Source organism: Neovison vison, chromosome 12 (genome assembly GCF_020171115.1).
Source record: "Neovison vison isolate M4711 chromosome 12, ASM_NN_V1, whole genome shotgun sequence".
Classification (NCBI taxonomy): Eukaryota; Metazoa; Chordata; class Mammalia; order Carnivora; family Mustelidae; genus Neogale; species Neogale vison.
This window is the reverse complement of record NC_058102.1, coordinates 67,314,303-67,328,349: the sequence shown is the minus strand read 5'-3', so window position 1 is coordinate 67,328,349 and position 14,047 is coordinate 67,314,303. Positions and strand designations below refer to the sequence as shown.

At 37.4% G+C, this 14,047-nt stretch overlaps 1 protein-coding gene across 13 annotated transcripts in view; it reads left to right on the top strand.

Moving 5' to 3' along the window:
* Window positions 1–14,047, top strand: part of PPFIBP1 (PPFIA binding protein 1) — a 174,030-nt gene that overhangs the window by 134,279 nt on the left and 25,704 nt on the right. For 6 of the 13 annotated variants that reach the window (XM_044228753.1, XM_044228752.1, XM_044228751.1 and 3 more), the window contains 7 exons: window positions 2,151–2,243; window positions 2,562–2,654; window positions 3,996–4,110; window positions 6,007–6,039; window positions 7,373–7,434; window positions 10,639–10,723; window positions 13,327–13,481. In XM_044228753.1, coding sequence (XP_044084688.1) covers window positions 2,151–2,243; window positions 2,562–2,654; window positions 3,996–4,110; window positions 6,007–6,039; window positions 7,373–7,434; window positions 10,639–10,723; window positions 13,327–13,481 — 636 coding nt within the window. The remainder of the gene's footprint in view (window positions 1–2,150; window positions 2,244–2,561; window positions 2,655–3,995; window positions 4,111–6,006; window positions 6,040–7,372; window positions 7,435–10,638; window positions 10,724–13,326; window positions 13,482–14,047) is intronic. The other 7 variants (XM_044228761.1, XM_044228755.1, XM_044228763.1 and 4 more) reach the window with 4 other exon arrangements.

The window sequence follows — 14,047 nt, the reverse complement described above, 5'->3', positions numbered from 1 at the left end:
AGATGCCAGAAATTGCATTTCTGTGGAGCCTGAAGAGTTTCTCTGAGAGGGAAAAGGGACTAGTAACAGGGGTTTTCTTTTTATAAAGAACTGAATTGGAAATAATTTGAATTCCATTATTTTAAAGTCTTATATTGAGCTATTTCCAGATTTTCCAGCTTGAGTGACTGTGGAAAAACAGGACTTCTTTCTGGTTGGAGATTTACATTCATACTTAGTGTTGCCAGAAGGGAAATTTGGGTAGGGTTTGTTTGTTTGCTTGTTTGTTTTTTAACAGAAAAATTATCTCAATTTATAATTGTGTTTTCTTCAGTTCTTTTTGCAAGTTGTCACTGTTTCTAAAAGGAGAGGTAAAATAAGACAATACCAAATAGGAATTCAAAGCTGCTAACCATGAAAAAGTGGCAAGATATATATTAAAAAGACAAGGAGATGAAGGAAAGTCACTAAGAATTCTAGTATGCAAGAATGATGAATAAATAGGGGATAAATAAATGGGAGAAACTGACTTTTTCCTTAGACTTGAATTCTGAACCTGTAGATAAGGAATCACAACTAAAATGTTATTAAATGATGTCAAACAGTTCCTGACCTCATTCGTGAAAGGAGAAAATAGCTGTTCCCTTACTGAGGTACTGTATTAATAACAATTGTACTAGGGGCACCTAGGTGGCCCTGTCAGTTAAGCCTCTGACTTGAATTTTGGCTCAGGTCAGAATCTCATTGAGCCTTGCCTAGGACTCCATGCTCAGCGGGAGTCTGCTTGAAACGTATCTCCTTCTTCCCCCCTCTTTAGAAAAAAAAAAGAAAAAATAATTATAATAATAACTAATGAGTAATTATTATATAGTACTGTTAAGTAATTTAGGAAAGGCGTCCCTTTCCCCATGTGTGAATCATTACTCATAGAAGTTTAGTAAGAAAGTTTTAGTTCTTATGGTATTGCTTCTTTTTTATGGCATTTTTGTATAGTTCTGTCATCTGCTTATTTGTGGCTCAGGAGTAGAGGACTTGTAAAATGAGGAATAAAAACATGTTAACCATTGGTGGGGTCTTGATGGTTTGTAATAAAAAAAGAAATCCTTTCTACAGTATTTGAAGTTGGTATTGTGTGGCATTCTGATTCACTTTTCCTACTGTCTGGGCTCTAGACAAAAATATGTTACTGTTTCTTAGAACACTTAGACAAGTTTTACAAGCAAATTAGTTTTTGTTTTTTTGTTTTGTTTTGTTTTGTTTTTTAATGTGAAAGAGAAAAGCATCTGGCTGTATTTGTATTACGAAAACCTTAGGATTATTTTCTTTTTCCTGTTCCAAATGTAACATTCATGTTGTGACAATGTATTTGTAAATTACAGGGCCCTCATCCACCCTCAAGCTGAGAATCCTTGGTTTAAAAGATTTTCATTTCAAAAAAAACAATAAAAGGATTTAAATTCCATTCCATTCTCCCAGACTGGGTTGATGAACAATCTATATTTTTGTTAGACAAAGGAAGAAATTGTAAAAATATTTTTATAAATAATCCACAGATCGCTGTAAAGGCCCTAAAAGTAATGGCTTTACTAAAGAAGATTTTTCTAGTTAATTTTTAAAGTCGGAATCTATATGGTGATTTTTAGTCCAGAAATAGCTGATGATTGATGTATGCGATTGGCTACCTTTGTTAATCAAAATTGAAAGTCACCTTTTAACTCTTAAGCATAGGAGACAAACTGAGGGTTGCTGGAGGGGTGGTGGGTGGAGGGATGGGGTAACGGGGATGGGCATTAAGGAGAGCACGTGATGTGAAGAGACTGAGTGTTATATAAGACTAATGAATCGCTGACCTCTACCTCTGAAACTAATGATACATTATATGTTAAATATTTGAATTTAAGTTTTAAAGAATTACCTTTTATTTCCATAATCTCATGATTTGATTTCCATAATCTCATGATTATTAGGCCAGATGCATGGAGAATTTAAAATAGTGTTTTAACTAGAAAGATGCTTTGGGTCTCAGGGAGATAACATTTATTTCCATTTGTCTGATCCAATTCATACAACCCCAACCCAGGGGCTTGTTGACTAGGTTTCCAAGCTGCTATTTGGCCTACATAGGTGTGTTGTTGCTTTCCTAATGAGTTTCATTGTTCCTTCTTTGACAGGGGCTAATGCAAGAGATCAGTGATTTGAGGTTAAGAGTCAGTGAAATGGACAATGAAAGACTTCAGTATGAAAAAAAGCTGAAATCAACCAAGGTAAGCTTTCTCAATGGCAAAAATTTGTAAACAGCCTGACTTATCTATGATCCATAATACAAGTTCTCAACTCAATAGATGATAAAGAAGGTATCTTACAAGTGAATGAAATTTCCCCCCAAGCTGGAGACTTTCTTGAATTTGAACACTACTATTCTGAATTTTTAAAAATTGGGGCTTTAACTAATCTAGTGAAACATAACCTGTTATTTCTGTTAGTTAACCTAACCTCCTTTATAAACCGATACTATTTTCTTGGATATTTAGGCTTGTCTTTTTCTATCTGTGGTTTCTTTCACACCTCTGTCTCTCTACCAGTCTTTAATGGCCAAACTTTCTAGCATGAAAATCAAGGTGGGTCAGATGCAGTATGAAAAGCAGCGGATGGAACAAAAATGGGAGTCACTAAAGGTGTAGTAGACTTTGGGTATGGGCTCCTGGGCCTGTTTGCTTTCTGGCTTGCGCTGTTTTGCCGTGATAGTGTTTTTTAGTAGCATGTGCATTCATCGTGTGTGTGTCATCTGTTTTTTTAAAAATACATTTAAAAAAGCTGATGGAAGGGCCAGTGCGATCCCTGATGTTGTTTTCAGAAACATATGAAATAATTAATGAAAAATAGTAAATGGGCAAAATAAAAATATTCATTTAGAAATTTGATCTCACCCTCTTAGAGTATCTGAGATCTAAGCTTGGTAAAATAGTTGTAAAAATGCACCTGGAAAAAATATCCATTTTGTATCAGACTGCTTCTTCCTTTGGGACTTTCTTACAGGCTGACTGTATCGTGACAGTGAGTTGAAATTACTGCTGTAAAGAAGCTTTTTGCCAGTGCTACTGAAAATTCCTTGTACTTGAGATCCATGCCTATCATAAGTAAAAAGTATAGGGCCAGCTTTCTTGCTTCTTTGGAGATCTTCTCTTAGTACTAAACACAATACCTACCTTAAGAGACTGAAAATAAAATGTTTATCAGTTATAAAAATACACTTATTAGCACTGCATAGCTTTATTTTCTGTGCTAAAATACAGCCAGCAAAATTTCAGTTTGCTAAAGCTAATTCTTCACCAAAATTAAACTGAAAATTTAACATTAGTAAATAGAATATTGGACTTGGAATCTTTAATAGCTACATAGTAGAAAAGAAGGGGGGATTTAAAATCTGTTAAATCTTTTTTCCATTGTTGTGGGAGACTCTGTCCTTTTATTTTGGTGATGAAGATGAATTAGTTAGTCCCATGATTTGGCTAACATTGCTCATCACTTGCTACCTTACCCCTCAATTAAGCTCTGCCTTGTTCATGTTCAGGGAACATGAATGCTATCTTGAAATAATAAATCTCAGTCAAGTCTTGATATATATTTTCCAATTTGCATTTTATTTTGCTTTTATGACACTCGGGGTCTAATTTGATTATCATCCTTGATTAACTGGGGGAGGTTTTTTTTGTTTAACATAAGCTTTAAAACTTAGGGCTACTCAGGTCCTAATTATACTTTAAAGCATTTTGTTTTAATTTGGTCACACAGAAACTTGAAACACTTATACCAGAATTATTAGACATTGACCTTCATTAATTGTCTTGCTTCCTGCTTCCTATTGCCACTGTCTGGTTTCTGAAGTCTGCATCTAGATTCCTATCGTTTTTTGTTTCATTCCCAAAAACTCATTATTGACTTAAGAGTTAACATGCTCCCTGAATATTCTCCTTTAGTCATAATTCACTGTTGTAAAACGAGCTTATCATTTGTAGGACGAACTGGCATCTTTAAAAGAACAGCTAGAAGAGAAGGAATCTGAAGTAAAAAGGCTACAGGAAAAATTGGTGTGCAAGATGAAAGGAGAAGGGGTGGAAATTCTCGATCGAGGTGGGTCCATACATTTGACATTTGTTCTCTTACTTTCTTAGAAACCTCCCTGTGCAGCCCTCCCTTACTCCCCACACCTACAAAAGAACCCCGTGTCAGTGGTGAGTCCTTTCAGAGAAAGGAGAATGTAGCGGAAACCAGCTGAGGCCAGGACAGCAGGGCCTCCTCCGAAACTCTTCCCTGTGCCTGGGGATCTAGTAGCTTCCTCTTCAGCAGCTGGAGGAAGGCAACTCTGTACTTTATGCAGTGTTTTTTATGGATTACTAAGTTGTAAATTCTGTTGAGACAGTTCTTGTTCTGATGGCAGTACAAGGAAGTGACAGAAAGCATTAAAAGGGAACATTATCATGTCCCAGGTTTATCTCCCTCCGAACTGAACTTGAAACAGCACGAACTAAGAGATTTAGAAACCGTTCCTACCCTTTTAGAGAAGAGAAGAAAGGACTTTGCATCTTTGAAAGATCAAGGAAAATTTCTTATCCTGGACTGAGCCCTCAACCTGCTAGAAAGCAAAAATAATCCTCTTTTTTGAAAACGTGTGTGAATTTATCAAAAATTTTTCTCATAACCGAGGAAGTTTGTCTTGAATATTGTATGGACTATCATTTTTAATACACGTTATATGTGATAGAAGATAACTTGAATGAAATGTGTTTTTTATGTTATATTTGGAAATATAAATGCACAGAACACCTGACAACACTAGGTTTGGTTTAACCTTTCTTTGCTATTATAAATTACTGTGGCATGCAAACTACAAAGCAACTTCTGACTCTTGAAACTAAAAATTCCATTGAGTATAGCTTTAGTACATTTTTATGTGAGCCTTGGTAACCTCACTGTCTGAACAATGAAGGGCTTCAATTAGGTTACCTATAATGTCTTTCTTGGTTCTAGAATACCCTGGCTTTATATCCCTGTAGTTGCAATTCCCTATGGATCAGAAAGCTAACTCATCAACCATTGAAGGATTTTTCCCCCCTTGTGTATTTTGGCATATAATAGAATTCTGGCGTTGTGTTTTTTTGTTTTTTAAGGAAGCTCTACACTCAACATGGGGTTGGAACTCACCACCCCGAGATCAAAAATCACATACTATATACTGACTGAACCAGCCAGGCATCCCGAGATTTGTGTAGTCGTTAAAGGACGTTCACAGATAGGTCATGCCTTTAGGGTTTTAAGAATAAAATGGAATCATGTTGTGGGCTAGAGGATGTGTTGGAGTAGTGGTTCCCAAAGACGGACACTGGTGCAGCGTTGGTGGTATAGTGGTGAGCATAGCTGCCTTCCAAAGACGGACACTGGTCTATGAACTGCTTTCGCCAACACACAGCCTGATAAATACCAGGGTCGGGAACAATGTTTAGAAACTTCATAGCAATCTGATGTTGGCATAAGATCTCACTGCGTGATTAGTGGACTCATCTCATTGAACGGGAGGTAGACCGTGTCAGAGTCATTGAATTTGAGTGGTGAGGTTCCTGTGTCCTAAGCCAAGTGCTGGGCACATTCAGGAAAGCCATGTGCGGACCTGTAATGAAAATGTTACAACCAAACATCACTAATGGTGTTTTCACCTCGTAGAGTATAAGGACTGCTTGTATTCCACAGACCTAACTTTAATATGCCAGGAAATCAGGGTTCACAGAGAAGAAGTGACAGAGGTAGGAACTCAAATCTAGGTCTTTGGATGAATTTAATTCTCTTTCTAACCTTACACGGAGCATCATGCATTGCAGTACCATTCCTAAAGCCACTAAATAGTGTTTAATATTCAGTTTTTATAGGGTTAGTTTCTTTATCTTAGGCAAAAGACTAAATAATAGTACTTTTAAAATATTTATTGTTGTAATGTATATACTAACTTCCAATTCGATGGGTTTTCCTGCACAGATGAAAATTTTAAAAAGAAGCTCAAAGACAAAAGTAAGGTTTTTGGTGTATTTCCATCAGCCTTTACATTCACCAAAAGTACTACTTGGACTGTTCTTTGCATGTGTTTTAAAAACATTTCTCTCACCAAAGATGTGAAGTTGCTTCATCGATAAGCTCTCCATTTCTTCAGAGTGCACAAAATAGAGGGTAAATAAACAAACAGTAAAAACAAGGAGTGAAAGGTCATTTTGCTGATTTTTTTTTTTCCCGATTCAGCCCTTTTGCTCCACAGGGTATAGCAGAACACCCAGAGTAGCAGAGGGGAGGAAGAATTTTCTTTGTAGTTCAGGAGACAGAGTATCAGAGGAGAAAATTACTTTTCAAGGTTTTGTAGCCCACTTCTTCCCTGAGATCTACATTAGGAACTAAACATACCCTGTTGGTGTTAGGCAAGAGATTGTACCCAGGCTGATTAACAGAACCCAGATTATCTAATGCATCATCGAGATATATCATTAATTAATAGACTCTTTCCTCCAGATGTTGAATTCCTACATCCAGAGAATTGGGCATCAAAAAAAAAAAAAAAAGGCAATTTCTACAGAATATACCTTCATATTGAAAGTGTTGTATCAGTGATGAATGATGCATTTTAAAACTTACCTTAAGTAGTAGTTTGTTTGTTTGTTTTTTCTCAGAAGCAGGTAACCTTAGCTCAATTTTTTTTTCTGTTTGAATTTTTTAAATTTGTGATTTTGTTTTAGGTTGACATTTCATCTTAAAATATTGGTTCTTTTATTATTAAAGTAATGTGCTTTTGTATTTGACTATCAAATTTTAAGGAAAATCACATTTACCTTTTAAAATAGTGTCAGAAATGATGTTTATAGATGAAGCAAAGTACTTATCCTTCTGTATGGAACCTACAACCAACTTCATAGCATGACTGCTATAGATGCCACATTCCATCAGGCTCTTGCCATTCATGTCTCCATCTTGGTTAAAACTGAGTATCCTGTCCTCTGCTTATGTCATTATGTACACCGTCCATCGCTTTCACCCACTGCTTTCTAGGTTTCTTTTTTTTTTTTTAATTGAAAAACTGTTTTCCTAGTTGTAGCACTGAAATTTCACCTTCCGTGTTCTCATGAGGATTTGTTATTGCTTCGAGAGAGGGTAGTTAGCTCTGAGCCCTTATTGTTTGCTTTCTGGAGTGATAACTATTCAGGCGACTTGGAAGGTGTTCATTTTTCAGATTTTCCCCAAAAGAGGATATGGATGGTAAACATTTCATTAAAACACTTCAGTCTGAAGAGTCAGCCCCTTGTTATTGTCACACATGTCAACAAAACTGACTTCTGACGTGTTCTTGTGATATTTTCAGATATTGAAGTGCAAAAAATGAAAAAGGCTATGGAATCTTTGATGGCAGCAAATGAAGAAAAGGTATCTAGATGAAATTAAAGTATTTATGTGGGTGTGTACCACCATTTTGATCATTCCATGAGTTTTCTTGAGATATGTCAAGTTGGAAGAACCCTACACACTACTGACATTGAGGGACAACCATTCCCCCTTTCTACCTTCATGTGCCTGCTCTCGGTGATGGCAGTTGTCATTGTGACTGTGTGGGTAGAGTCGTGACCGGCAGCACTGGGTCCACTAAGGTCTCCCTCCCCCACCTCCCTGTGAATCTGGAAAAATGTTCAAGCCCTCAGATCATTTCTTTATATTCAGGTAGGAAATGAGAGAAAGGATACAGTCCATAGTGCATCCTTTCTGGGCTAGCATGAACTCTGAAAGGGGTGGCCCCCGACAGCTGTTAGCTTCCTGATGAGGTTAATTTTCTTCATATCATTTTCTTCACACTCCTGGATTCTTTCACATGAGGGATTGTCTCTGTTCTCCTGAGAGGTGAGATACGAGAACAGAGGCATCAGCACCATGAAATAAAATATGGCCCTAGGCTGTCTTTTAGCTTTGTTGGCCAAATGCCAGGGACTCCAGAGTCTTCTTTCCTGTTGCTTCCCTGATTTCATTCTGCTTAGAGCAGGGAAACAGTGTCCTCCAAAGCAAGGTGTTTTTTCACAGCCTACCTGATCAGCCATATATCCATCGGACAGCAACAGTCGGGTTCAGCTCGCATCATCAGAACTACTCTTACCTGTGAAAAAATAATGAATACTGTTTTTCTGAAAATAAATAAATTGGGAAAAAAAAAAAAAAGAACTACTCTTACCTCATGTTACTCAATGAATAGAACAAGGAGGCATTTTCCCAAGGAAAGGGTCACTTCAAGGAAGTAAAAAAAACAAGCAACTGCCAAAGAACTTTGCCTTGATCTTTTTGTCTCATCTTGTTTCTTTCTCTAATTCTTGTGTTCTCTGTTTTACTCTATATTTTTGCCTTTCATTCTCTTTATTTGCTCTTTATTAGGAAATAAACTCATTGCCCTCTCCACCCACCTGTATTTAGGTTTCTTTTTGCTAGTCTTTCCCACTATGGAATAAAAAGGAAAGTCATTAGCAAGGGGCCCATGTAGTTTTTACTTTATTTATTTATTTTTTTAAGATTTTATTTATTTGAGAGAAAAACAGTGAACAGGGAGCTTGATATGGGGCTTGGTCCCAGGACTCTGGGATCACTACCTGAGCCTAAGGTAGACGCATAACTGACTGAGTCCCCTCCATGCCCCCATAGCTTTTACTTTTAAAAAAGTAATCACAAATTCATTTAGTCTTAATTTCTCTCTCTCAAAAAGCATCAATAACAAATCTCCCAGTGTTGACTGAGGGCTTACTAGACATTCACACTGCTTTAGGAGCATCAACGCTGACATAAGTTTTTAGTAGTTCCAGAAGGCTTCAAAGAGGTTGCATTTGAGCAAAATCTGAGGAAAGGCAAGAGTTGTTTATCAGGAAAATGAAAGCTTCTAAGGAGAGTATCTACGAACCAAACATGTCTCAAAAGCCCAGACTTGGAACAGCCCAGTGCATGTTGGGAAAGTTCAGAATGAGATAAGGTAGAGGGGTATATGAAGCTATCATTTACACAGGTTGACAGGATTTTTGAAAAAATTTTTTTGGATTTGAGGGCTCCTGGGTGGCTCAGTTGGTTAAGCACCTACCTTCGGTCAGGTTATGATCAGGGTCCTGGGATTGAGCTCCACATCAGGTTCCCTGTGGGAGCCTGCTTCTCCCTCTCCCTCTGCCCCTTCCTCCTGCTTCTTCTCCTCTCCTCTCATCCTCTTTTTATCTCAAATAAGTAAAATCTTTGAAGTATTTTTTTTTTTGGATTTGAGAACAAGTTTCTAGTTTGAGTAATGAAGTTAAAAAAGAGTTAAGGGAATCTAAGCTCAAGTACCAGGGGCAAATAATGAGCTTAATTTTAGAGACATTCACTTTGATGTGCTCATGGGACTTTTAAAAGGAGATTTCTCATAGAAAGTTGGAAAATGAATCTAAACTTGGGGGTTAATGTATAATTATAGATTGGGTAGGGAATGAACCCAGTCAATTTTAGGAAAAATACAGAATTGTAGATTTTCGGAGACTAAGCTATAGTTGATATGTAAATTAGCTTTTGCTCCATGACAAATCACATTTATTATTTCTCATAGTTCTGATGGTTGATTAGGGGGTTCTCCTGGTCTGGGCTGGCTTTGTTGATCTCTGCAGTTAGCTGGTGGGTGGGATGGGGCTGGATGGTCTAGGCTGGTGTGACTCACATGTCTAGTGATTAACATCCTTGCATAGGTTGGGCCCATCTGGATGTCTCTTTTCCAAATGATATTTAGTCTTCCATTAGACTAGCCTGCGCTTCTTCACATAGTGAAGGTTCCCTGGAGCAGAGAGAGAGGGCAAACCCTAACCACATTTGTTGATATCTCTTTGACCAAAGCAAGTCACATGGCCAGGCCCAAAACCAGTGAGGGAAGAGCTAGGGAACCCATTTTTTTAGAATCCACCAGAGTGGGGATAAAGGACAAAATCTTAAAGCACTAACATTTTATAGACTGGGCTGGGTAGATAGTGGAAGTAGAATATCTATTTGGTCAAGGAATTAAGAAATCAGAATAGAAGAAAAGAAAGAGTAGAAAGAAAAGTGAAGGAAAAAGAAGGAGGAAAGAGTGGGGTCAGTCAAGTATCAGAGGTCAAATTAGAAAAAAGATGAAAAGTTCTCTTATTTTTAGTAAATGTGAAGTCTCTGATGACTCTGATGACTAATTGGTACAGCTTTGGCTGAGTGTTTTGAGAAGAGAAAGGCCAGATTGTGATTGATGACAGCAGGTAAAGACGACAGGTGTAGATCTTTCTTTCAAGACCTGCCCATAAGTTGGAGAGGAGAATAATTAAAGTTGATTTTTTTCTTGTTTTGTTTTTGTTTTTGTTTTGTATCTTATTACCTTGTTTTGTTTTTGTTTTTTAAAGATGGCAGCTGAAGGATAGGATCTCTAAATTTAGAGGTACTTTTTCTCTATCTCTGATGTATGTAGGAAAACTGGTAAAATGTAGATATTACCAGTTTTACTAAAGTTTAGAAATATTCCTTGAATAATGTAAATAATTCATGTCTCCCTATTCTTTGTGTTGCAGTTACTTTTACTGTTTAAAGTCATAGTTTAAAGATGACCATTTATTTTATTAATAGGATCGGAAAATAGAAGATCTTCGACAGTGCCTGAACAGGTACAAGAAAATGCAAGATACAGTGATACTGACCCAAGGTAAAAAAGGTACTGTAGCTCTATAGGTTTTTCTACTTTACTTGATTTTAAGTGGCTATGAACTTTAACATTTGTTTTCATTTTCCTGGAATATCCATTATTCCAAAATAGTTCGTTTATTCATTCATTCAACAATATCATTAGGAAACAATATCACGGGGCGCCTGGGTGGCTCAGTGGGTTAAGCCGCTGCCTTCGGCTCAGGTCATGATCTCAGGGTCCTGGGATCGAGTCCCGCATCGGGCTCTCTGCTCAGCAGGGAGCCTGCTTCCCTCTCTCTCTCTCTGCCTGCCTCTCCATCTACTTTCTCTCTGTCAAATAAATAAATAAAATCTTTAAAAAAAAAAAAAAAAAAGGAAACAATATCACACTTTCTTGGTGAGTAGACCAAAGAGAATACTGTGGACTGGTTGGTCAAGGAGAACCTCTGTTGGAGTTCATCAGATAGCATTCTAGACAGAACAGTGTGTTCTAGAGCCTGTGGGGAGGGGCATCTGGGTGGCTCAGTGGGTTAAGCATCTGCCTTCAGCTCAGGTCATGATCCCAGGGTCCTGGGATCGAGTCCTGCATTGGGCTCCCTGATCAGCAAACAGTCTGCTTCTCCCTCTACCCTTCCCTCCTGCTTATGCTTTCTCTCTCTCTCTCAAAAATAAATAGGTAAAATCTTTTTTTTTTTTTTTTAAGAGCCTATGGGGAAAGTGGGCTTGGTGTATTTAAGAAGTACAAAGACCATTGTGACTGACTGGAAGGAAGTGATCAGGGGGAGAATGAGAGGAGATGAGCCGAGCGGATAGAAGTTAGCATTGGCCAGGTCAGGCAATGTGAGGCATTCAGCTCTGTGATCCCAGAGGGATCCACTGAAGGGTTTTTACAAGTCTGCGGCATTCTTCATAATTGCACTGACATGATCATTTTTGTCAGTTTCATGGGGGTTTTGTTGTTGTTGTTGTTTGTTTGTTTAATCTGGTTTTGTTTTAAAATAGACTCCATGACCAGCATGGAGCCCAACATAGGGCTTGAACTCACGACCTGGAGATCAAGACCTGCGCAGAGATTGAGTCTACATTTGGGGCACCTGGGTGGCTCAGTTTGTTAAGCGTCGACACTTGGTTTCAGCTCAGCTCATGATCTTATGGGTCATGAGATCAGGCCTTACCTTGGCTCTGCACTCAGATGGAGGCTACTTGAAGATTCTTTCCCTCTGTCCCTCCCCTGGCCTGTGCGTGCATGCAATGCTCTCTCTCTCTCTCAAATAAGTAAATAAAGCTTAAAAAAAGAGAGAGAGAGAGAGAGAGAGAGACACTTAACCAACTGAGATACCCAGGCACCCCTCATGTACTTTTTTTCATCTTTTTTAATGCATATAAAATGTGTAGCAAAAAGAGGTTGTTTTTCATTTTCTTTTCCAAAGTTAGTTGTATTATTTTACATTGCCAACAGCAGTGTATCACTTGCCAACACTTGGTGTGGTATTTGAAACTTCACAATCCTGTACATTTGATATGATTTTGATTTAATCGGTTTAATGTTTAAGTATTCTCATCACAGTCCCTCATGATAAGTATTGGACATCTTATCATGTACTTACTGACATTTGTGTATTAAAAAGAGGGAGTTTTTAACCACCATTGAAAATTATGTCCTGTTCTAATGAAGAGTTTATAAACAGTGATTTCTAACTAGTATTTGTATTTACTTAGTCCTTAGAGAATGCCAATAATACCTACATTTTAATGAAATTAGAATAAATGCCTAATAAAAATATAAGAAGGTAAGTCTAGTTAACAGCTTTAAATGAGTTTAGGATTTTGTATTATTCAGAGAATAGTGTTCTAAGCATCATTTTTTGGTTTTAAAAAAGAATATCTGACATAGTTGTTCAGTACCTAATCCTTTTCATCGCTGAAGATGTAGAAGTAGTTCTCAAAGTTGGCCGCTTTCCTGGATATGTGGTTGCATATGTCCGTAAGGCTGTTCTTTCTTCTTTAAAATAAATGGCACAGAAGGATCATCTTAAGGAATCAGAAGATTGCCTATTGTTGTTTTTTTTTTTTCTTTATATGTGTGTGGTTTTTGTTTTGTTTTAAGAACACAGAAATGATGTGGTGAGTGCTGTGAAATGTGTAAACCTGGCAATTACAGACCTGTACCTCTGGGGATAAAAATACATTGTTTATAAAAAAATTAAAAAATTAATAAGAAAGTAAGAACACAGAAATGATGAATAATGAATATTGAGTTTCTCATGGTGACTGTGTTGCTGCTCAGAATTAGTTTGTTGTACCACTGATATTCTCCAGCTTGGTTGTTTCTGAACTGAAATTTGTAAAGCCCCAAATTCTGAAACAAAATTAGGGAAGGTTGTTGGACTAAATTAACTTCTGATTTCAAGGCTGTGAGTCTGTGGTAGTAGCTATTAATACCACCCTCAGGCTTCAGGTGCTCATAGTTTAACATGTCTCCTATAGAGGCCCTTTTGTTATTTTTCTAAGGATTTCAAAGGAAACTCACTTTTGATTTTTGAGGATGAGAAAAATTTTTATATTCAGTTGGTATTCTTCCTCCAAAAATGAAATGTAAATGAAAAGCTGCCATTCTCCTCCTTTTCCTAGACCAAGATGGCGACTTTGACGGTCTGCTCACTTCTGGTTCCGTCTCCACTCTGCTGGATGCGCAGGGTTTTAATGACCTGGAGAAAAGTGTATCATCTACACCAGTCATGGGATCTCCCAGTCGTGACCCATTTAACACAAGTGTTCCAGAAGAGGTATTTACAGACTCTCAACATTATCTTTGTAGTGAAGAGACTGTGTCATTGAAGGTTAAAATGCTGTTGACAGCATGAAAGACATGGGATATTTTCTCAGTGTGGCTACTGACTGAGTCTTAGCAATTTTCGTGTCAAAACTCAGTCTCGTAGGACTTTATTTGAAAGATTGGTTTTTCCCCCCTCTTTAATAAATAAATACCTTGGGCAATGTCAAAATTGCTTAAATAATTCAGGAAGAACATGGGAGAAAGATTTCATCCTAAATAGATTACAATCTACACAATAATAATCTTTATTAGTAAAGAAAAAATAGGGAATAAATGAAGAGGGATAATGTGAGATTATATAAAGAAGTTGGTTTTAGTCACTTCCAATGGTGTCTCTGAAAAATTCTGGTCTAAAATCTTCCCTGACTTCTTTAGACTTGGAAAAAAGCAGTTGGACAGGAATATTTAGTCTTGAACTCATTTACTTTTCTTTCACACATCAGACTGGTGCCAAAATCTGTTTCCATTACCTATTGCAAACCACCCCAAAAATTTGTGGCTTGAATGACAGCACTT